The sequence below is a fragment of the Candoia aspera genome, chromosome 5 (assembly GCF_035149785.1).
Source record: "Candoia aspera isolate rCanAsp1 chromosome 5, rCanAsp1.hap2, whole genome shotgun sequence".
Classification (NCBI taxonomy): Eukaryota; Metazoa; Chordata; class Lepidosauria; order Squamata; family Boidae; genus Candoia; species Candoia aspera.
This window is the reverse complement of record NC_086157.1, coordinates 105878171-105902769: the sequence shown is the minus strand read 5'-3', so window position 1 is coordinate 105902769 and position 24599 is coordinate 105878171. Positions and strand designations below refer to the sequence as shown.

The 24599-nt window shown below is 37.6% G+C and overlaps 1 protein-coding gene across 1 annotated transcript in view; it reads left to right on the top strand.

Annotated features, from left to right (window-relative positions):
- PICALM (phosphatidylinositol binding clathrin assembly protein) overlaps positions 1-24599 on the top strand; it is a 74356-nt gene that overhangs the window by 12879 nt on the left and 36878 nt on the right. The window contains exons 2-10 of the mRNA XM_063305904.1: positions 7915-8057; positions 10364-10439; positions 11399-11501; positions 13408-13501; positions 15078-15189; positions 17968-18074; positions 20502-20543; positions 21701-21786; positions 23263-23386. Of these exons, the coding sequence (XP_063161974.1) occupies positions 7915-8057; positions 10364-10439; positions 11399-11501; positions 13408-13501; positions 15078-15189; positions 17968-18074; positions 20502-20543; positions 21701-21786; positions 23263-23386 (887 nt within the window). The remainder of the gene's footprint in view (positions 1-7914; positions 8058-10363; positions 10440-11398; positions 11502-13407; positions 13502-15077; positions 15190-17967; positions 18075-20501; positions 20544-21700; positions 21787-23262; positions 23387-24599) is intronic.

Genomic DNA, 24599 nt, shown 5'->3' with positions numbered 1-24599 from the left:
AAGGCAAGAAACTGACAGTATCAGAAAAATAAGGAATGATCAAAGCCTCTTCCCAATGCAGTGCCCAGCTAAAAAGGGCCCAGCACCATTCTAGGATTAAGGCCAGGTTTCCAAGGCTTTCAAGTTGCTGTTCTAGAGGCAGGTGGGATGACAGAGAAGGCATGCTTCCTGGGTCCTGTGATATGAAGGCGGGCCTTCTCTGCAATAGCACCTGCCCTTTGGAATATCTTTCCCCCGGAAGTGAGATTGGCTCCCTCTCTCCTGGACTTTAGGAAACAGCTAAAGACCTGGTTCTGCAATTATGCCTGGGGCAGGAGGGAGAGTAGCCATTCTTGGGGATGGTTAGTTCCTTAGAAGGACCCAGTTCTGCCTGCAAATTATAAAGAACTTTCAGCCATTGAGATTTTTATTATATTTATGGTATCTGTATTATAGTGTTTTATAGTTTTATATTTTTATCTATGTTTTATTGTAAACGGCCCAGAGTGATAAATTTGATGAATGAATGAATGAATGAATGAATGAATGAATGACACTTTAATCGGTGGGACTTAGAGCACGCCAATTCTGTCTGATTATATAGGATGGGGAGAAACTATGGGAGACAAACTGTTCCTTGGATAAGTGGGCCGCATGCTATGAGGGCTTTATAGACAATAACTAGTTCCTTGAATTGCATCAGGAAACCTACTGCTAACCATGCAGCTTGCGGACCAGAGGTGTTACATGGGCATAACGAGACTTGCCCATAACTGCTTGTGCTATGGTATGAAATAGTGTCGGTTATTGCCTGCTTTGGATAAACCTCTGTCTGAAACCTTGGAAAACGCTGTACAGTATATTACCATTGAAAAGGGAATGGGGTAGTTTTTAACAGAGGCATTTGAGCTACATCAGATTTAGGGGTAATGACTCTATCAGTGATTTAATTGCAGTAGCTAAATGCAATCTCCTACATTCAGACATGGTGTACCTGGGAACAGTAAGTACAGTAAACAAATTAAAGTTGGCAACTGGATAGTTTGCAAAGGAAAATGGGGGTGTGGTGCTTGCTTTAATGCATCCACAGCATTTATAGTAGAGATGGGCAACTTTTTGTCAGTTGGGACACACTTTTAAATAACATTTTTGGACAGCTGAAGACCATGAGATGGCCACCCACAGTAATAAACCAGAGACAACTGCTTTCTGAATGGCTGAAATCAACAAAGTAACAATTCTCTATACTGCCTGTATTTTATTTCCCTGTAAATTCAAAGTTCATAACTTAGTGTTCCGCTTCCCACCTACCCCTTTCAGCTAAGTGCATGTATTTAAGAAAGTTCATGCCATAATAATTGCATTATTTAAGTTGCTTCAACATTTTGTTGCACTGCACTAAAATGGCTGGCAAGTCCTCTGAGTAAGGTATACATTTAGTTCTTTTAAAGCCCATTCTTCCTCCAAGAGGCTCTGATAATATCCTCCTGTTGCCCTCAGAACAGCTGAGTTTCATTGCTGTGATGGAATCTGAATCCAGGCTTGGCAGATCCTGGTATGATACAGTAACCGCCGTGCACTTAAGAGGGCCATTGGATGCCCCGTCCATGAGTCTCTGTCTCTTGGGCATGTACATATTTAAAGCAGAAATCAAACTAGATAGTTAATAAATTTAAGGAGATCAGAGGAAGCATTATTTGTGGGAGCTCCCCTCCTAGAAGTCGGTTTGTTGCCATCAAGCAAGAGTGGCTTCCACTTTTAGCTTTACAGTAGTTACTAAAAACATAGTTGTTTTCGAAGGCCTTTGGGTCTTGATTGATGGAAATCATTGGTGCTAGAAGTGTAGGTCTGCTTTAATATTTGTGTAAACAACACTACTGTACTTTATTTCTGCTTTGGTCCAGTCCATTGACCTTATTTTTTGAGCCCCACCTACAGTCTGTTTAAGACTGAGGCAGTTCAGAAATTTTAGCAATAAGAAATAAAAGCAAACATCAGATTTTGTGCTTGATACAGTGAAGACAGCATAACATATCTGCTGAGACTGTGCACGATGACAATTACTAAAAAGGTTATAATTACAACTAAGCCCTTTGTTCCCCCCTTTTTAATAACAGGAAGAAATTGTACCTTTGATCAGTTGCATGCTTTATCATCTTAAGCTTCTAGTATTTGCTTTTAGACCTTTTGATTTCAGGCTTGTATTGCCTCTGATGCTTCACCTGTAAGAATGTTTGTTTTTCTCATCTATAAGATTTACCTGAGCGTAATATCCGGTGACAAGTCTCTTTATAGGGAATGTGTATTGTTGTATCCCTGCAACATGCTGCTGAAAAACCAAACTGCCAAAATTCCTTTGTTTTTCCCTACGTATTTTTGTTTCGGGATTATTTCTCCTACTACTGGTCCTACTGAAGTACTGTGTGAAGGGATTGGAGTACAGTGACACAGCTCATAAGTAACATAAAGTCACAACTTAGTAGTATATTAATAACAGATCCATATTTAAGGCTGATTCACTTGGCGTTTTGTTATAATTGTACTTTAAGTGATAATTCCTGCTTCCTATCTAACAACAAATAGGAATCTACTCAAGAATACATTTTGTACATTTTAATTTGGGGGTGGGGAGGTGGGAAGATCACATGGCCCATTGCCATGTTATTTCTAAACAAAAACTAATAGAATTCTTACATATAGCACAACAAATCCAATGACTTTGAATAGATCCCACAGTATCTTTTGTTGAGTTGCCTTTGAGTTGCACAGTACTAAAAAGGCAGGTAAACTAAAGCTTCCTTTGAGTTGAGCTTGTTCTGGATGACTTAATGGACACGTGAATATAATTATCTTGGCAACAATATAGAAATAGCTATTGCCTTTTGCAGGGGGTCATTTTTCAATTTCCCAATTTGGCTTCCAGACCTGATTATTTCTGGTGGCCTGCAATTTAAAGTCCAATCCTACTTGTATTTTTCTATTATTTCTACTCTGAAAGTGACTGCTGTTCTTTATGGAATTTCTATTCTTGGGCAGTGTGCACGCATTTGTACTACTTCATGTAACTGTAAATATTAGATTATATTTTTTTTATGAGAAGCCAGTTATAATTACATTTGATGCACAATGTGCTATGTTTCTCCTTGTTAAAGCATCCCAATTTAGGATTATATGACATCTAATTAAACATTAGAAAAAAATTTTAAAGGATGTCACCCTCCATTACTACTTCCCAACTTGCATTGGTTCTCTTGTGGATAGTGGAAATTGAAGACTGAAAATTTGTGACTTTCTGCAGAATGATAGTTAAAATTCAAAATTAATTTATTGCTTGATTAAAAAAGAAAGAATTAAAGGGTGCAATACAGGGATTCAGGTTGATAGGACAATGCTATTACCCACGTTGTATGAACTTTGTACATTTCATCTTGCCCCCAACTCATTCTCCTGGATATCTGGCTTATTTACTTGAGTAAAATGTAGTGAATGCCTGCTCAGATTAAACTTTTATTGCTATGTTCTTCCCAGATAGACCCAGACTATTAGAAAATCAGTACTATTTCCTATAGATTGAAAATTCCCTTAGTTTAGTCTTGGTGTTTATCGGTAAGAACGTAAGGAAAAACCCTGCTGAATCAGACCGACTTTCGTCCAAATTCACAATTCTGATTTCTAGTCCCCAGTCAGAGATGGTTCCAAGAAATAGACAAGCATCTTGTGGAAGCAGCAGTCCGTCTCCCGCCTCCTCATAACTAGTATTCAGTGGCATATGGCTCCACAATAAGGAATATTTCATTCAGCTGTTGTAATAATGTTGATGGCAACTATATGGATGGAAGGATCAGCTCAAAGTCTAGCAAACATGACCTCTTAGAAAATGTGCAGTAAGATAACTTCTGTACATGTGAAAAAAGTATAATAATAGTAAAACTTAGGCAGAAGTTGGAAATCTATACAGTTTTGACCACTCTTGCAGTAACTCTGCCCTTTGAACAATTGGAATGTAAACTTGCAGTGTGTTGCCTGGCTAATGATTGCCCTCAGATATGATAAAATGCCCAGATAAAAATTAAAGGGTAAGCAAATTGATAGGGGCCATAAAGTTCAAAGGGCCAAATAGAAAGGCAACGGTAGACGGAAACAGGTCATCTCAGTTTCCATGCCTTGTTCCATTGTCCCTCTTTTGGGTCAAGAAAAATGAGTAGAATATTCCTTTCATGCTGAATGTTTCTGTATTCGTCTAATATTACTTTAATTGACATTAGGGATATTCAGAACATTTTGAATTTGAACTGTTTCAAATTTGAAGAGCTCCATTTTGAATTTGAAGCAGTTGTATTGCATCTGGAAGGGTGTGCTTTGGTTAATTTGGAAATGTCTCGAGTTATCATTTAATCATTCCAGTATCCTTTTTCATACTTCCTATAATATAACTCCACACACCTTGATGGCACAATATAACATTCTTTCCACTGTATTCAAAGCAGGGTTCACATCCTCTATGTCCACTTGTCTTCTACTGTTTTTTCTTACAGAACTCATACTTTCTCTTCAGTAATTCTTTCATTCTAGTTTTTATTTCCTTTTCCTCCATGGTTATTTTCCCCATAGAGGGACGCGGTGGCGCTGCGGGTTAAACCGCTGAACTGCCGATCGGAAGGTCGGCGGTTCGAAACCGCGCGGCGGGGTGAGCTCCCGTGGCTAGTCCCAGCTCCTGCTCACCTAGCAGTTCGAAAACATGCAAATGTGAGTAGATCAATAGGTACCGCTTCGGCGGGAAGGTAACGGCGTTCTGTTCAGTCATGCCGGCCACATGACCACGGAGGAAGTGTCTACGGACAACGCCGGCTCTAAGGCTTAGAAACGGAGATGAGCACCACCCCCTAGAGTCGGACACGACTGGACTTTACGTCAAGGGAAACCTTTTTATTTTCCCCATAGATTCACTTCTCTTGCTACCAAGAAATGGTCTATCCCACATTCTCATTATCACTGTATCCTTCACTAATTCAGATGTTTATAACAAATATTCAGGTTCTTCATCATAAACTTTTTACATTTATATTTACTCTATTTCTGTGTGTACACATGAATAATCCTAAATCAGATCATTGTTTTCACAGACCTTTTTCTAGCAAATACCAGGGCCCATTCATCTGTGGGTTTCAGAATGATCCAAACACTTCCTCTGTACTTCTGTTCCCATCCATTCATCCCCTTGCAGCACAATTTTTTGCCTGTATTTCATTTGTTCATAATGTCACACAGTTTCCTTCCCCCCAAACTCATTTCTGATTCTTCCCTTATCACCGTTCACTGGAATGTAAGATAAAACTATCAGCAGCCAATGGATTCTTACTTTTTATGTATCCTCAGCAACCTAGATTACATCATCACAATTAAATCTACATTTCCTTGCATATATTCATCAACTTCACTCCATATTGTTCGACCATTCAGATCTATTACCTTTTCTCTTTCATGGACACATAACATCTATTTTTCCTTCATTTCATTTTTCATTCATGTTGTTTACTATTTACTCCTCTTACATTCCAAATGACAATCTTTCTTATACTACAGTCTTTATTAAATGGGTTTGCATATACAGTATTGACCTTTGCCATCTCACATGGTTGCTCATTATAGCTTTGGTCAAATGAGGCTTTCACATAGTGCTTTTAAGTAATACAGAAAAGGTAGAGGCCAGATTCAAGGGTTAGCCATGCCTGTGTCATGTGCAGTATTCCCAGCTACTGGTAAGGATAATATCCATCAGTTCTGACACATTTTGGGCATTTTGCAGCAAGCACAACCAAAGCTTGGTTTTACTACAAGCATGCTCATGCTTTTCTAGCAGGCTAACATCTCTAATCTAGAGACTACCTTTAGGAGCCAACAGACTGTTGCTTATGAACATCCCATGAATTGGAACGTCCATGCCATGTCCTGACACAGAGTCAGAATGCATGCTGGGTTTGTGATGTTTGTTTTAGCTGTGAATGATTGTAAGCACTGTTATTGCTAACTAATGGATTTGATGAACTTCAGTTTGATTTAATTGAAATTATAAATTAACTTCATAATTGCTTTTCTTCAACGGGCCTAAGCTAGAGAAGATGAGAAACTGAAAGGCCAGGTCTAAATACCCTTTGGAAATTAACTGCATATTAAAGCATTTTTACTTAGGCAAGTCTTTGTGGAAGCAGTCATGAAGGCTAAAGTTGTGAGACATATCAGATGTTGCTTTTTATTCATTGTGTTGTAATATGTTTGTGTTTAATTGTGTTTAATAATAGAGTTCTATTGTTTAGTTAGCCCTTGAGCATGTTTGGAAAAAAAAGGCAGGATATAAATGCCATAAATGAACAAAGCCAGCCTTTTCAGTGCATTTGTGCATAGAACTAGATTAGCTGCAAGTTGTTGCGGTTGACCAGGACCCAAAGCTAGCGTTTTGTCATGAGAGCTGGAGGTAGGAAATTACTTGGGCTTGTTCAGGAAGTGGTGAAAATGTATACTTCCAATACTTTATTTCCAGAAAAAAAAATCCCCCACATAGAGAAATTTCATTCCAAATAACATATTAAGGATTAAAGTTTTCCTGTAAATAGTTGCCTATACATACTTCCTCCTTTTCCTACTGACCCTTCCTCCTCCTCCCTGTCTCTTTGGCATTAAAACCATTAAACTAAGCTTGGCAGTGCAGCTGTCTTAGATGGCTGTAATGCTGCTTTAACATTTTTAACCTGCTCAATCACTTAAGTGGATCTCTGGCTGTAAGTCTAACCTTGTTACAGCCTAAAGTGATTCTTCCTAATGGTCTTGGTGTAAACCAGCTTAATTACTCTTAATTGTCAAGGTCCATAACTGCTTGCTCTGTACTCATCCACTTCATGGAGGCAGATTCTAACAGAGCCTGAATGCCATAGATTGTGCTGAGCAATTTTGCACATTAGCAGTTACTAACATTTAGAACATTATTATTAGGCCAGTACAGTTATTAGGGTCTGAAGCAGAGAAGCATTTTGGAGAGGGTGTGGATGTGATTTGCTGCATCTGGCAGCACTTCCTTACAGTAGCCTGGACTTGCATGGGAACTATATGGTACCAGAAGGATACGTGTTTAAATTAAGGAGGTGGTGACAGACAGCCGCAAACTTGCTTTTTTAACTATCAAGTTGCTAACAAGGCCTTAAAAGGTGATTGCCTCATTAGGCCTACAGTTAGCCACTTGAAGACAGGTCCATAGGTGATCAAATACTCTGATTCTTCTAACTTTTTGTAATTGTAATTCTCTGCTTTCAACCATGAACTCCTCTAAGCAGCTGCCTGAGCTTTTGGAAATAAAGATAATTCACTTTTACAAGTGGTATCATGATAGATGTTACCATAATAGATGTTAGATGTCTAATGCTGTCTTTTGTTGGTATACATTTAAAATACTCTTTTAGGAAGGTGTTAAGAAATTATGTGAACTTTTTATTGGTTTTAAACCTGTTTTCCTGTGAATTTCACCAGAAGTTTAATTTACCTATGAAAATTAGCAAGAGTAATAACAGTTCATGATTTTACTTAATTTTTTTCTTCCTACTATTACCACTTTTCTAAACACGGCAATAAATTATTTATTTCTCGAATGTCTTGGTTCATTATTTTGCAGACTCCTTAGTTTGGGAAAATACAAACCAACTGCTTCTTCAAGCAGTCTTTTTTAGAGGAATTGTAGAGGATTCCTTCTGTGGAGGAATTTGAGGATTGTAGAGGGATTCTTTTGCGTGGGATCTACAGGGTATTCCATAGAAGAGGCATAGTTAGTTCCAGTTGTACCCTTCTTAGCAGCTCGTGGGATTCTAGAGCCATAAGAAGCTTTTCTTCATTGAATGGAACCTGGTAGCGCTTGCTTGAAATATCAATATGCGTTTCCTTCTTTTTCAGATTTAATACTGTGTACAAATGACATGAACGTAAATATCCCACAGTTGGCAGACAGCCTATTCGAAAGGACAACAAACAGTAGCTGGGTGGTAGTATTCAAATCTCTCATCACAACTCACCATCTAATGGTGTATGGAAATGAGGTAACACCTGCTTCTCTCATACTTCTTCAGTTGGTGCCCATGTAACACGCTAGACCCCATTTCCAATAATTATCAGTAATTGTGGCCAGCAGCTAGGCTGGGGAGAACTGTTTTAGAAACACGTGTGTGGAAGAAACTACGTTTTCTTCCTTCTCCCTGGTGGCTTTCTTTTCCATCAGGGAGAAGGAAGGTAGCTCCAAAACAACTGAAGATATAAAGGAAGACCTAGAAGATACAGGTTTGAGAGCAAAATACCAAAGTGCATCTCTAATTCCAATTTATATATAAAACAAGATTGGTATACTTTGGTGTAGCATTGTATTTGCACATTAGTTTAAAGGTGCTAAGTCCGCTAGTTTCAAAACAAAAAGCATTCTGAACTACATTGTATTTTAAATGATACTTGTTAATTATTTATTGTATTTTTTTTAATCCATTTAATCATGTCCGATTCTCGGAGACTGCCTGGACAAGTCCCTGCAGTTTTCTTGGCAAGGTTTTTCAGAGGTGTTTTGCCATTGCCTCCTTCCTAGGGCTGAGAGAAAATGACCCAAGGTCACCCAGCTGGCTTTGTGCCTAAAGCGGGACTGGAACTTGCGGTCTCCCAGTTTCTAGCCTGATGCCTTAACCGCTACACCACACTGGCTCTCTTTTGTATGATTAAACCATAGTTAAATAAAAGAGGGGACAGGAATCGGGGGGGAAAATGTAACTCTTAGAAATTGCTCATTCATAATTTCTAAAGACATATGGACGTAGGGACATCATATATAATAGAAAGGCAACCATACATGTTAATCATGTATATGATTATATACAAATTCAGCTGAGAAAAACATATTCCACCTCTTCTTGTACCTTTGTAAGTGAAGTAAATTCTCTAAACTTAATAAAATAAATCAGTTGACAGTTGACTTAAAAGTATTTCTGCAGGGTGTTTTTTCATGTGTGTGCGTGCACATGCAACTGTGGTTCTTGGTGAGCATTCCATTGTCTCTTTATCCTTGAAGGATATATTTATTTACGTATATCTTCATCCTTGAAAGCCAAACTGGTAAAACTTTATCAAGTGTGCTTGAAGTTAATTCCTACCTTCATTCAGTTTTCATGCTTGGTTCAGTCTTTATATGCTGTAAAAAAAAAAAAAAGTTAGGTGAGATGAGTTCTGAAATCTCTTTTTTAAATGCCAAAATAGAAATGTTCTACCTTCTGTGGTCACACCAATCAGAATCTCTTCTGAGCTGTAATATGAATTCTGCCTTTCCATTTGGCTTCCATTCTCCTAAAGAATAATGTTTTCTTAATATTATTAACCCCTTTTAACAAAAAACAATTTCCCTAGTGTTTCATAGTAGTACAACAATTAAAAGTAGAACAATGCTCCAGTGATAATACTCTTCTGTGAGCAGAAACAATGCTTTTTGGTTTGCCTATTTAATGTTGCCTGTACTAACTTGTGTCTCAGGTATATAATTTTCCTAGTGAAAGGGGTGGGACAACGAAGTATGTTTACAGAACAGTGATGCTACCGCATTGTGTGAAATATATTTGGGGTGTTAAAATAGTTCCTTACCTCATGTTTCAGTACTACAATAGTTTTATTTATACTTTGTAATTCATGCCTTTGGCATTAGTGAGGACTTTATCAGTAAAGGAACAGGAAGTTGTGGGCTAGTCGAGACTAAGAAATTAATGGGATAGATGTGAGTCATCTGAAATGTGCATCATTAACCACATGGTTAAATTGTGACTGATTAAATGACTAAAGTGGCTTGCCTTGAATGCATACAGTCCTCTGCATTGTTCTGAGTAGACCAGTGTGAAATGATCAAGTTTTTAAAGCAAATTGGCTGTCTCTCTTATTTTTAGAGAATGTTTTAGTTTCTCTGACAAGATTTGCAATTGGTATAACTTTTTATGGGATTACAGACTAGCAATTCTTCTCCTAATATTCATTTCTAGAGTCCTCTGTTGGCTCATCAGATTAGCTGTCATCTGAAGAACTTATGGATTCTCTTTTATATCAAGATGACTATAGCAACTGCTCTCCAGTTGTCCAAAGGGGGGGGGGAGGGAATAAGCATTTATTTCTCTAATTCCTCTATAGTTCATGCACAACTCAAAACTGAGGACACTTTCAACATTGGTATAGTGGTAGGAATTGCTTACGATAGTCTTCTCTAACCTGGTGTACAGGCTGCAGTTATATGCTGGATTATCAGAATATTAATCTCCGTTGACAATGAGGAATACATTGAGCTGTGTATAACTTCAGCTGAATAACTGAATCATTTTATTCCTTCCAGCGTTTTACCCAATATCTGGCTTCCAGAAACACACTGTTTAACTTGAGCAATTTCTTGGACAAAAGTGGATTGCAAGGTAAATTATTTGATCTATGTCAAATAATTCATAACTTTCTAAATGGTATTTTACAGTACTTGTTCTCAACCTTTTGTGTCTTATGTCCAATGAAACGCTCTAGCAGAGGAAGCTGAGTTGCACTATGGTAGAAACTAAAAGCCCCTTTCTTCAGGGAAGAACATTTACATGTTTACAGATATTTTTCACATTATTAGCTGCCTTGAGTGCTTGCTCAAATAGAAAAATAGAAAATAAATCAAAAATAATTCATAAAGCAGTTCAAAAATGAGCCTCCTTAAGTTTTTTTCATCCCTTTCCACTTTTAAGATTAATTTTATATCCCCTGTTCAAAAGGCCATACAGTAGTGCTGCTCCTTCAGAATACCAGAGACAGTCATTGAAAACCCCCAGTCTCAAAACCAGAAAATCAACAGTGAACAGCACGGAAAGCTTTTGCTTCATCACTCATCAGGTCTTACGTGTGGCTTCTTGCTTTCTAGCAGTTGCTCACGAAGTAGTAAAAAGACAGACAGATGCTGTGAGAGCTTGGAGGTTGAACAGAAAAAGAAAAGGATTGAGGGCAAGCACTCTACCCCTAGATAGAGGCGGCAGTGTAGAGAAGGAAAGCTGTTGTAACTACAAATCACCCATTATTTGCAAGACGCATGGAGGAGGGGAAAGGAAATGGGCAAGACTTTATATTCCAGTTTTATTCAAGCTAATCAATAAACCAATCCTACTGGTCCCACCTTTGACTTAGATAAGCAAAATGGGAGTGCGTGTGGGGGAACTCAAGGCATAATGTCTGAAGTGGTTCTTAATAAAACATACAAGCTGTTTAATTATCTCACTGAGTCAGATACATAACCTAAATTAAACAGTTGGTGATCCTTTGAATGCAGTAATGTACCCTTTTAATGATAATATGGTTTCATATAAAACAGGGAATTCACTTGCTTTCTGTTTGCTTTCTTTAGGATATGATATGTCCACATTTATTAGGAGATATAGCAGATATTTGAACGAGAAAGCAGTTTCCTACAGACAAGTAGCTTTTGACTTTACAAAAGTAAAAAGAGGGTGAGTATTTCACAGGGGGATGTCAGTCACTTGTTTGCAGCTTCTGCTTTAAGCATGCAGAATAATTTAGAATATAAAAATTCAGCTAGGATGAAGTAATTTTCAAAGCTTCAAGGATCTGATCCTTTCTGAAAATCAGTCTAGAAATTGGTTAAGCAAATAACATTAATACTACTGTCGCTAATACTGTTATACCATTCCCTGCTAAAAATCCACCATAATAGTATGCAACAGATCAAAAACTAAACAAGAATACCATACAAACAGTAAAAACCAGCAGCAAGATTAGCCTCCAAAGAGTGTATGATAAAATGGGCTAAGAATTTTAGACATAACATGTTGTTGGAACAGTGGGAAAATGTGTGGTTGAAAGGACTGAAGTTCACATTATGTTATAACCTAAAAGAGAATTTTTACAAAATGATGCAACATTGGTATATGACTCCAGAAAAATTGTCTAGAATGTATAAAAGTATCTTTATGATAAAAATGATAGAATTTTAAAGACTAAGATTCAACTGAAACCAGAACTTTAATTTGTTGGGCTTAATGGGCAGACAACTAGAAAAAAGGCATGGAAGGTTATTCTTATATATGATCACTATGCAACACAACTATAACTTTTTTTTTCTTTTCTTGATTGTATAGTTTTAGTAAATAACTTTACTACTTTATTACTGTTTATTTTCTGATGTTATGTAAATATATTGAGAACTTTTGCACCAAAGTCAAATTCCTTGTATGTCTAATCATACTTGGTCAATGAAGTATTCTATCTATCTATATGCTTAAAAATGGAAAGATTCTGAAATACCCACAATGGAGGAATGGTTGGTGAAGATGATGGAACTAGCAAAGATAGCAAAATTAATTTGTTTGCTTAGAGAAAGATCAACTACTACACTTATTAGTGACTGGAAACCCCTCATGGAGTTTTTGCTGAAAAAAGACAAAAATGCATTGATGATTTATGGATTTGCTGATTAGAAAGGGTAGATTATGGAAAGAAAGAAACTTAAATGTAACCATAGAGAGAGAGGGTAAAATATAAATGTACTTATAACTGCTGTTAAGAAGATTGGAAGCCACTGCTTTATTATTCTTTCTTATTATTTTTTTCTTTTCCTTTTTTTTCTATCTCTTTTTATTTCTTTTTCACTTTTCTATTACTTTTCTCTATTTCTCCTATCTTTAACATAAAATTTGTATTGTTTTTACTCTCTGGAAAAACTTTTTAAATAAAATTTATGTGTGTGTATATATATACAGTATATGTGTGTGTGTGTGTGTATATAAGCAAACAAAAATTAATATACAATGGACACAGTTTTAAAAAACTATGGTGTATTCTACTAAGCAATGACTTGGTTCTCAGGCATTTTCATTTTTCTTAGATGCTTTGTGTTTGTTTTAAGGAAAATAAATATTTGCTTCAGGGAAAGTAAAAAACCTTGATGATTAGGTTCATGAAGTACCACTCTGGGTAGTTGGCACAATTGGTCTGAAAATACATGGCATCAGGAAAACTTACATGTGCAAATTTTGGACGATAGCTATTTGAAGGCTGACAGCCAGAGCTTCTAACTGGATGGAAGTTGAAGCTGGGTGGTGGTGGTGATTCTTGAAAACATGCTAGCATATCTGGTTCTTAAAACCCCAAACTAGCCTCTGGTTTGTATATTTTAGAAATTTCAATCCAAACTATACAGCTAAGTAGTTTTATTGGGTAAAGACAGGGTGGTTTGGGGACTGAATACAGTCCCCTTGTCTTTCATATCACTACCCCTGTGTGCTTACATGAGGGGAAGGAAGAGAAAAGCAGACCAGTCTTGCTCCCCGGAGGCAGTAGTAGAAGGCATACCAAATCTGTTTCATTAGCTGATTATTTTATTTCCTTTTTTAATAGAGCTGACGGAGTCATGAGGACAATGAATACAGAAAAACTATTAAAAACTGTACCAATTATACAAAACCAGATGGATGCACTACTTGATTTCAATGTAAGTTATTTAGCTACTAATAAAGGAGTATTAGACAGGAGCTTTTAAATTATCAGAATTAACCATGTGGCTTCAGTTTTAGTTGACTGAATCTATCTGATCTAAGTTATTTCTCCTTAATGACATCTAAATGCCCTGTTAAATTTGTGTAAGGTAGTAAAAACCTGTGTTTGCCTTCAGATAGTATGTTGGCTTTTGTGTGTATGGAGTGATAGTTCTTCCAAAATACTATATAAATTAAGAAGGTACATACTGCATGGCATAAAAATATACATGTAGCTAAGTGTATTGGTGAAGTTCTTAAGATGCACTGTTGGGTTAGGGAAAATAGATTTCATATATCGGCAGTAGTTCAGAACTAGTAGCTGGGTTGAAATGTTTTATTCAAACATGGTTTGTGTTACCACTGTTTAGGAGCCACACCATGGTTTGAACTTCAAAATGTATGGGCAAAGTATTCTTACAGTTGCTTAAGCTTCTTTAAACATGGTTAACTTGATACCTGAATGGAGTAGAAATCCGGGAATGTTAGTAGGCCCAGGTACCAAGACCAAACTTGGTTGCAGTGGGTTCTTCTGTTAGTGAACTGTATGGATGAAAACCAATTCCACTGTGCAGTCAAAGCTGAGAAATGTAGTTGCTCTAGGCCAGTGATTTTCAAAGTTGGCAAATTTGAGATGTGTGAACTTCAACTTCCAGGAATTCTGGGAATTGAAGTCCACACATCTTAAAGTTGCCAAGTTTGAAAAACACTGTTCTAGGCATTGTAGGCCCTTTAGCAGGGGTTATCCCTACCTTTCACTCATATTAGAACCAGACTTGGAATTGGGGAATGAAAGTCCTGTTTAGTTTAGCACTGGAAAATTGAGGTGCTCAGAATGCCTCAATTTTATCTCAGCACAATAGCCATTTCTAACCTCTAACCCAGAAGAAATGCCATCATTAGTTGGTATGAGACAGCAGAATGCTGAGAGCGCCACACACATTTGAGGTGAAGGGACAGAATTTTTTTCCCATAGTGGCATTGTACATAGTTGCATTATTCTAGGTGGATAGCTGCACATCAGCCTCCCAACGTGGGGTAATACCTATGAAAGGATATATTTTTAGTGTGGTTTTTGCTTAATCGTGAAGCTTGGGATGGGCCGCAGGAGGGAATGGAAGTAGTTTGCCTTACAGCAAGCTTGTATTCCCATTTTCACCAGTAAAAGTGCCTAAAGTTAAGTATAAATCATCCTGTTGAAAATAAGCTCATTTGCTGCCAAATTCCTGTGGCATGAGTGCAGGGTGTTTCAGGAACTGTGGGATGCTGGGGGCCACCCTGCCTGAGAAGCTCAGTGCTGTGGGAGAACACCTTTGTCTCTGCAAAAATGCAAAGATGGAGAGAGAATGGGTGCTTCTCAATCTCTTCTCCAGCAGGTGATGGAAGACTTGCTAAGGCAAGTAGGATTGTGCATACCAGATATGAGCTAAAATACATAATGTCGAAGGAAGAAATCTGTGCCCTGAATATGAAGTAGAAGATAGCTGCGGATGTTTTTCCAGTTTGCTTAGCTTCTTTTCTTGTTTTTGACAGGTCAACAGCAATGAACTTACAAATGGTGTAATTAATGCTGCCTTCATGCTTCTTTTCAAAGATGCCATTAGACTTTTTGCAGCATATAATGAAGGGATTATTAATTTGCTGGGTAAGAACTTTCTCAGTCACTTACTCCTTGCTCTTAGCAAGATTGTGAATTTCATTTTTAATTTCCACAAGACAATTTCAGACCAGGTTTTAAGAGCGGATTTCTTTACATATAAACAGAAATATGCCTAAATACTAGTTCATTCAGAATAATTTTGGCATGAAGAGTCACTTCTTTAAATTATAATTTTATTTATGTCCAGTTACCACATAATGAAATGGAATTTTCTCTTTGCTCCTTATTTATAGAAGGTGGCAATTAATAATAATAAATTTGATCTTAACACTCTGACTCAAGGATTGTTGTTATAACTTTGGTTTGTCAGATTGATTAGGGATAGATGCCAAGTCCCAGAGTAGTGTAAGCAGGCTATACATGTCCGTTTAATAAGGAATATCCTACACACAATGTACTGAATTCAATCTTATATTCAATATTCAGTGTTCATACTCCCCTAGTCATTATGAATCAACTCCATGGAAAGAGGAAATGAAAGCTCAAAAACATGACAATCAATTTGCCCTTTGTCTCTTTCTGGAGAATTTGAATCTCTAATTTTTGCTTTTTGGACAACATGCAGAGCAACAATAGGAGAAAGAGAGTGTCTTCCTGCCTTGCTCTTAATATTCTCAGGATTACGTTCTTCACTTACTAATTTTCTGCAACAGGAAAGATCTGGGGTGTAATATGGCATAGCTTAGCACTGTAAACGTAACTTCAGTGGGGCTGCCTGCCAGCCAGCTACATACATACCCTTTGCTGCTGCAAAAACCCAAGTGCCCACTGTCTCATGTTGCCTGGGAATCAGGTAACATTAAAATGAAGACTGTTGGGTTAAACAGAGTAAATAATAACTGTGACTTCTTTAACAATTCTTAGTCACAGCATATGCTGTCCTTATGTGTGTGCAAGTATGCAGAGTGGGTATGGACAGCCCGAGAACTGCATGAGTTATCTCACCATCCTCATACTCCTTTTTTATGATCTCCAGAATCTCCCAAGATCATACTTAACAGCAGCGTAATTTTTCACAAGTAAGATCAGCTTCTTAAACCTCAGCTGTAGTAGTCCTGTTTTATTCTTTGAAAAAGGCAGGTGGTGTAGAAATTTGCCCAATTACCTCAGTGTATGAAGGCAGGAACCCACAAGTTGGTGATAGTTTTGTGTTGGTGAAGAATGAGTTTTGGGAAATCCTGCGTAACTTTTTAAATGAATACAATCAAAGGAAAAAATATTCCCTTAGGTGACCTAGATAAATGGTGGGAAGAAGATGAGAGAGGACAGAGAAAATGTTTGGGCCATTCTGAAATCCATGAATAAATGAGAAGAGTGTCTGGAGAGTAACTGCTTAGAAAAAGGTCTATTTGTATCAACAATCAGGTTGAGATGCAAGTGAGGGAATGCCGGAAGGTATATTTTAGAGATCTGCATTAGAATGATAATATTTTGAAGAGTAGAACCAAAACTTAGTATACTGAAATGATGAAAAGGAAGTCATAAATGTTGATAATGAGAATGTTGGAAAATGGTTGCAGGTATAATTGGTGTAACTGGAGAAATGTTAAATTATATTACTGTGGTTTGCCCATGGAGAAGTAGTGTGACGTGCTTAACATATGCATGAAGGCTGCACCTGGAGCCTTCTGATTACTGGAAGAATGCTGTTACTGTTTCCCTAAACCAAGAGGAAGGTAACAAGAGTGAATGCAAAACTACAGAGGAGTTAAATGGTTAAGCACACCTGGGAAGGTATTGGACAGAATTTTGAGTAAAAAGGTAGAAGAGGAGATAATGAACAGAATTTGAGAAGTGCAGTACCACTCCATACCAGGCAAGGGGTGTGCAGATCAGATTTTTGCTTTTCAGCAGGTCATTCAGAAATGTATGAATATGAAAGTATACAGTTTATTTAGTGAAAGCATATAATAAACTGAATAGGCTTGAATTATCGAATATTTGGCATTAATAGGGAATAGAATGTTAGTTATAGAATGCAGTAAGAGCAGTATATGATGGAAATAAAGCATGTTCAAAATTAAATTGAATGTTTAGCAAGCAATTCAACGTGGATAGGAAGCAAGACAAGAATGTGTGATGTCCCCTTGGTTATTTAATGTGTTTATGGATCTGTGTGCAAGAAACCTTTGTAAGTAATTATGTGAAATGTGAAGAAACAACTTACTTGAGTTGTGTTGGTTGGGGACGTGAATGCACTTTGGTATGAAGATAAAGTGGTAGTGTTGGCTAAGAACCTATGATTTGCTGCTAATGTTAGATTGTATGATACAATGAAGAATAGGGATCTAAAAAATGATGTTTTAAAGACCAGGGCAGTAGTTGTCCTTGACAGAGAAAATGGAGTGAACAATTACAAGTCACACATAAATGATATAAAAATTTTTATTCAAGGGTAACCTTGGTGAGGTTTTTAGAGCAACTTAAATATACATTTATGCTGTGGGATTTCATTTCGCTATTTGGTATAATCACAGGCTTTTTTAGAGTTCTAATTTTAAATAATTACCTGTTCGAATTTAATTCAATCTCACATCCCACTGTTACTTATTTTGGAACTGTTCTTTCTGTATCAGATCTCCCAAATACATAGACAGCCTGCAAGGAAATGTTTGTGAGGATTAAAATTTAATACAGTGAAGAGTTGTGAAACTGATGAAGATCCCTGACCTTTGTAACTGTGTAATATACAGACTTTTACATGCTGTAAACAGGAAGAAGATTATCACAATTGCGCTCATTCTTAAAAATTTCCTTCTACAGAAAAATACTTTGACATGAAAAAGAATCAATGCAAGGAAGCCCTTGACATATATAAGAAGTTTCTGACTAGAATGGCAAGAATTTCTGAGTTTCTCAAAGTTGCAGAGGTAAAAATTGCTTAGTCCGTAAAGAATATTGTTACTCATATTGATTGGATGCTATTGTCGAGAATTTATGGAGTGTTTAAAAACTTGATTGAAAGCTTAGATTAAACCACCCTTAAGAGAAGTCCAATGGAAAGATTGGAAAGATTAATACTGGTGCAGATTCAGGTTTTGTGAATGTTTCGCTCAAGGTGGCTGCTTTCCAACACTGTTGATAGAAATTGGTACGTGTTTTTACATAGTAGGAATTATTTTTAAAATTTATTATTGTATTACCATATTCTCTGGGCAGCGTGTAGACCAAAACATTATTAAAATACAATAAATTGCGGAATCTGTGGTTAAAAGCATAGAATCTTAAACTGAGGGTTCCAGTCTGGAAAGAAAAAAAAAAGTGTGGCTGGATGAACTAAAAGATGAATTAAGATGCTGAAAATACTGTCTATTGTATTTGTGTGCAAGGAAGGTGACAGTGAAATTAAAACAACCTGCCCCCACTCAAAATAAAAAATGCAGAAAAAATCCTGTGAAATGCCAATATGGGGTGCTAGTTCCAACTGAAACCAGTCCTAGAGATTTTTTTTTCTTGCCCATGAAATGTATATATGGGACATAGACACACTCTTGGCCAGAACGCTTGTCAAAAGCCATATTCAAATAATGGGCAAGGCTAGGCTTTATATATTTATACAGACACACACATGATTAAAATTGTCTTTGAAACTAGATACTTCATTTATAAAATTAAGTGAATCCCCATCATACTGCAGTGTAATACATTCTCCTCCCTCCCAGCCAAAACGGAGAAGAAGAAAAAAAATACAATGTGAAGTGGGGTTAAAGAGAGAGAGGAGTACATTCTGAGGAAAGCAAACAAATCAAATGGTCAAATCCTCCATGCTGATGCATCTGATCGTTTGACCTCTTGTCAATTGTTTTTTTTTTCCCCTCTCTCCCAACAGCTTATGTTCTTACAAGCAAAACATAAGCAGACCCCTCAAATCATAACTGCTGCAGTATCATTGTTCAGTCGTTATAGTCTTCTGATAGAGTTTCATTCACGGCCACTGTGTTAATTTTATGGAACAAAGGTAGGAGTGGGTGATAAGAATAGAATGCCTATCCTCTTACTGTTTTGATCTCTAGTGCCTTGTTCCCCAGGCTTTAAATTATTAGCTGTCAAACTTCGTACCTGTCTGCTGGTCTCCTTCCCCGATGGTGACCATTTTTGCAGAGAAGAAGCTTAAAATTCTTATTTAAAATTCTGTTCTTAAGTGATTGCATAGAAAGGCAGAGGAGGGGGCTACAAAAAACCTTTTGGTTTAATTTTTCTGAGCCTCTGTGCTAGAGGAAGGCTGTCTTTCTTCGTTCCTGGGGACTTGATTTAATTTGTCAGGATCAATTAATTAATCAGTTAAAAGATCTATGCTGCCAGTTTCCTTGCTGACCACTTTGCAAAGGTATAATAAGCACAACTATAAAAACATATGTCAAAACATTTAGATTTAAAAATGGATACATTTATTATTTATTTTGTAGTCACATTTCAGTACCGCCCCATTTCCGAGCAACTCGAGGCTGTTTACAAAGAAGATGTAAAACTGTCATAATAATGATATGATCAAACTCTTAACAATGTGGTCAACTCCATCATTCATGCTAAAAGTCCATTGGAACAATATGGTTCAGCCTCCTCCTCAACTTCAGCGAGGGGGCCTGCAAACTCCAACACACAATAAAGGCCACAGACCATAGGAAAAGCAGATTTTTCAATTAATGTTCAATGTACCTCGGTGGGATTTGCAGAACGTGTTTCATTGGGGATCTAAGAATTTGAAGCAGATTGTCGGGGAGCTAAGAATGTTTTTCCCGATTTTAACCACTATCTGGAAAAGAGGTTTGGCAAAGAAAAATGCTCTCTGCCCCATCTATTGCTTCTTCCCACAGTTCTTTTGTAGGTTATTGATCTCATAGCAGCAATCAAAAGAAATGTGCACATTTGCAATTCTGCCAGTATTGTAGTGTCAGGATACATCAGACCTTCATCTGAATGTGCCTGTTTGCCTAAAATAATCAATCTTACTCACAAAAAGTCCACCTTTTTGTGATTTTGATGAGTTAAGATATTTTGATGTTTACTGCGTATCTGTGTTAAAAAATGTGAAATGCAAAGGATGGCAGAGCTTTCCAGCCCACACCACATTTGTAGTTGTCAGCGTGCACACTACAATGGGTATTACAGATATGGGTCCTTCATCTGATTCACTGAAATAATTGTTCCCCCACTTCTCTTCAGTTTTTTTCCTTCTAACTGTATTCACTGTGTCAACCATCCTTCTTCCATGCTATTATCTCCAGTGAACTTCCTTCATTGTCTTTAGCCAAATGTGGCTGAGGCCTTTATCTCATTAAATCTCTTTGTTCTTGCAGCAAGTGGGGATAGACAGAGGAGACATACCAGATCTTTCTCAGGTAGATGATTAATTTTATTTTGATTGTGTATGCCCATCTTGTCATAATCCAAAGACTTTGGTGTAATTTCAAATATATTAATTGTCACCATATTCATAGGATGGAGAATTTTTTTAATAACAAAAGCAGAGGGGCTGAAACTGCAGTTTTATCCATGGTTAAACTTTTACATAGACTACTTTTACGTTCTTCATAGTTGATCCTTGATAAACTGGGGTGGGTTGATATTTTGAGTTTTTATTCTCGGCTGCCATTTTCCCCCCTTTGGTTTATATGTTGTGGATTTAAGTTATTGATATTTTTGTTTCGTTCTTAAACCCTTGTTGCCACGTAGAGTCGCTGTGGGGAGAGGGATGGGGATTTATTTATTTGTTTGTTTGTTTTCCTTAAAGTGCTGTGTTCTTGAATGTAAATCATCTTAATTTGAATTTTTGTAGCAAGCTAAAGAACCTCAGTATGTGATTGCCAAGCAGTAAGGATGACAAAGATTTATAGTAATTAATATGTTTATTTGGCTTAAAGTAGTAACTGCTTTTCAGTTGTATTCTTAGGAATGTGGAATAAATACCCACTCCTAAATGTACATTTTTCCCCTTTTTCTTAAATTTGCAATGGCTTTTTAATCCTTGCCTGACAATATAATGGAATCCTACATGCTATTTAATACTTTTTAGTCATGCTGCAGTTAAGAGCTGCTTATTGAATTTAGCTGCTGATCAGCTGATGATAATGATGATACCAATTTATATAGCTGCCCATCTTGCAATTGCAACTAGACAGCAAATATAAGGTTATAAAAGAAACAATAATTCTGCAGATTGTTTTTTATGGTTTTTAATGTTTTTATGGTTTTTGTTATGTTTTTGATTGTTTTTGTGTTTTTATTTTTGTACAACACCTGGAGTCACATATGTGAGATAGGCGGTTATATATATATTTACCAAATAAATAAATAAAATAATAGCATCCAAGGACAAACCCAACTCAAACCATAAAAAGGTACAGAATCACGCTGAGGGGCTTCCCAACCCCCAGACCCCATGCCCCAGGGAGTATCCAGATCTTCAAGGACTTACAAAATGTCTTCAGACTTGAGGCTGGGAAGGTTGGCATTAAATGTTTTGGATTTTCTAACAGATTGCTAAATTGCTTTGTAGGCACCAAGTAGCCTTCTGGATGCTTTGGAACAGCACTTGGCCTCCTTGGAAGGAAAGAAAATCAAAGATTCCACTGCTGCTAGCAGGCATGTTTCAGATGCTCTTTGTAGCCAACTGGGCATTGGGTAGCACACGAACTTCCTCAGATGTGCTTTGAATATTTTGATGACGCTTGTAGCCTGTTCCTTTGCCTGACAAAATTTGACACGAGCTGCTCTGCTTGTAACAGCAAATAGAAAATGATATGTGACATTCCCTTATGGAGAAAGACCAATCCGAGCCCTTGGGTTGAGCATATAAAGAGGTCTTGTGGACATCTTAGACATGAAACTCTGAAATGGTACAGTCTAGAAAAAGCTTGTGTACTTGAATCTGTAGAAGCTTCTCTATCTGTAGTGATCCTCCTCCTGGGCTTTAATATTTGATTCCCTACAAAAAGATGGCTGAACAAAGATGAAATTGCTAATGGCAAGCCAGCACTGGGTACTACTTCCCCTGTAAAACGGTATGGAATTCTGTATCTGCTTATTTCTGCAATGAGTAATTCTTCCTGAAGGGCAGATTCAGTGGAATTTTTAGGAAATAAGCTCTGGCTGATCCTATTCCTCAGTTATTGTCTTTGTTAAACAAACTTTTAGCATTTCTTTGCTTCTGTGATATGGGGTAATCACTGTTTCAGGGTCAAGATAGCTGATTATTTTACTGAACTCCTGATAGAAGCTTATACAAGACATCCATACTTTACAAACCAAACTTGGAGTGACATAGTTTTTATCTTGCTGATATGGGCTTTGGCACTGCAGGAGCCAAAATAATTAAAAATATTCCAAGGGGAAGGGGGGAGAGGAGGAGAAGGAAGGGGGGGGGAAGGTTAATAGTCTCTATTTACTCTAGGAGAAGGTGACTCACATGGGGATCACCATTTTATTCCCAACAGCAATAAATCTGTGGGATAGGTTTGGCGGAGAGCGATTGGCCTAAAGTCACCCAATGAATGTTCATGGCTCAGGGTGGACAAGAACCTGGTTCCCAGGCATACTCCAACACCTTAACAACTACGCCACACTGAATCTTCCATAATTTGTTGCATATAAGCCAAGCGAAACAAGATTAAATAAAGGCATTAAGATACCATATCAACCTCTCAAGGCTGAACTGGAGATTTTGCTCTGTTTAATCCCTCTGAAGCCTCATATTATCCCGAGAAGCTTAGTTAAAGTCATGCCTGTGGGGCAGGCTACAGTGGGACCGAACAAAGTCTAATAAATAGGCGGTGCATGAAACTAATATAAAATGTAATGAAACTTCAATACCTGCTTTGGGTTGAAGCAAATATTAATAAATGCATTGCTCGTTGCTTTTTTCATGGTCTTTAAAAAAAAAAGATCTCCAGGAGTATAAATCTCTTCTGGGATTCAGGCAGAGGAACCACTAATTTCTAGGCTGTGCTTGTCTGCTTACAAAAAGGAAGTTTCTATTTTAAATGCTGAATAAATGAAGTACAATAGAATCCCTTTTCCTGTCTATATAACAGTTGATATCCTACTGTCACATTTTCCCAGAGCTACCACACTCTCCAATGCAGTTTCTTCCCTTGCAAGTACTGGCCTGTCTCTCACCAAAGTTGATGAAAGGGAAAAACAAGCTGCCCTAGAGGAAGAACAGGCCCGTTTAAAATCTCTAAAGGTTGGTGTGATTTTCTTCTCTTAGACCAGTGTTCCTCAACCTTGGCAACTTTAAGATGTGTGGACTTCAATTCCCAGAATTCCCAGGCCAGCATGCTGAACTCCACACATCTTAAAGTTGCCAGGGTTGAAAAACACTGCTTTAGATCAATTTCCGTACATACAATGTCCCTTGGTTTGCAGGGATGTAAGATGAAAAATGGGCTGGATGGATACCTTTTCAAGCTGCAGAACCAATTAAAAAAAAAATTCCCAGGACACCTGATCAAGAGGCAAAACTCTACTGATAGAAAACTGGCTGCATTCTCCCCCTTAGTTTCTTATGAAACCCCATCAAGTACTCTGAAAAACCCTGCTCTCAATGATTGGGAGATCAATTTCCATCATCCCCAAATAGCATAGCAACAGCAAGGGAATATGTGAGAGGTAGTCCAAAATTCTTGTCTCCAGAACACAGAAGCCAATTTGTCACAAACAATAAATAGCTTACTGCAGATAGTAAAACTGTGTCTGTAAGTTTAGTAAACTGAGAAATGGAAAGCAGGGTTACCCCACCAGCAGTACTAAAGACCAGCTCTCTTTGGTTTTTTCCCCTCTCCCTATGCTGTATCCGTGCCAGCTAATCATTGTAGAGAATTTTTTAGTATTAGGAACTGATGTCTGAATTTGTTTTCTTCTTCTCTCCCCATCACTAGGGAGTGAAGAAGAGGAGGGAGAACAGGAGGGCAACTGGGGTTGCCAACTGACCAGCTGAGCAGTAATAAAGTTTCTTTATTAATTCCCCACACATCTCAGTGGGGTTTACTCATTGCAAGCAGTCCACGCAGGAGTTGGGTTGTGTGCATGTTGCATATGGGAAGACAGAAGAGGGGAGGGCAGCGAGTTCCAGCCTGCGTAGAACACTTGCTAATGCTGGTCTGGTGACGTAGTAAGTGGGATGGCAAGAGCAGTATTGAGGTGGGAGCAGATGGATGAGTGCATTCAAGGTTCTTCTCCCCCCCTCCCATTCTTTGTGGAGGATTTTTCCCCCATTAGCCCCTTGCAGAGAGGTGTTTGTTTTTCCCTTAGTCCCTTGCAGAAAGTTTTCCACCCCTCCCCCATTACTCCCTTGCAGAGAGATTTTTTTGTTTTTCTGTTAATTTTGTGGAACCCATTCAAGTTCCCAAGAACTCAACTTGAAAAACCCCATACCAGTGGGTGAGGTGGGTTATTGT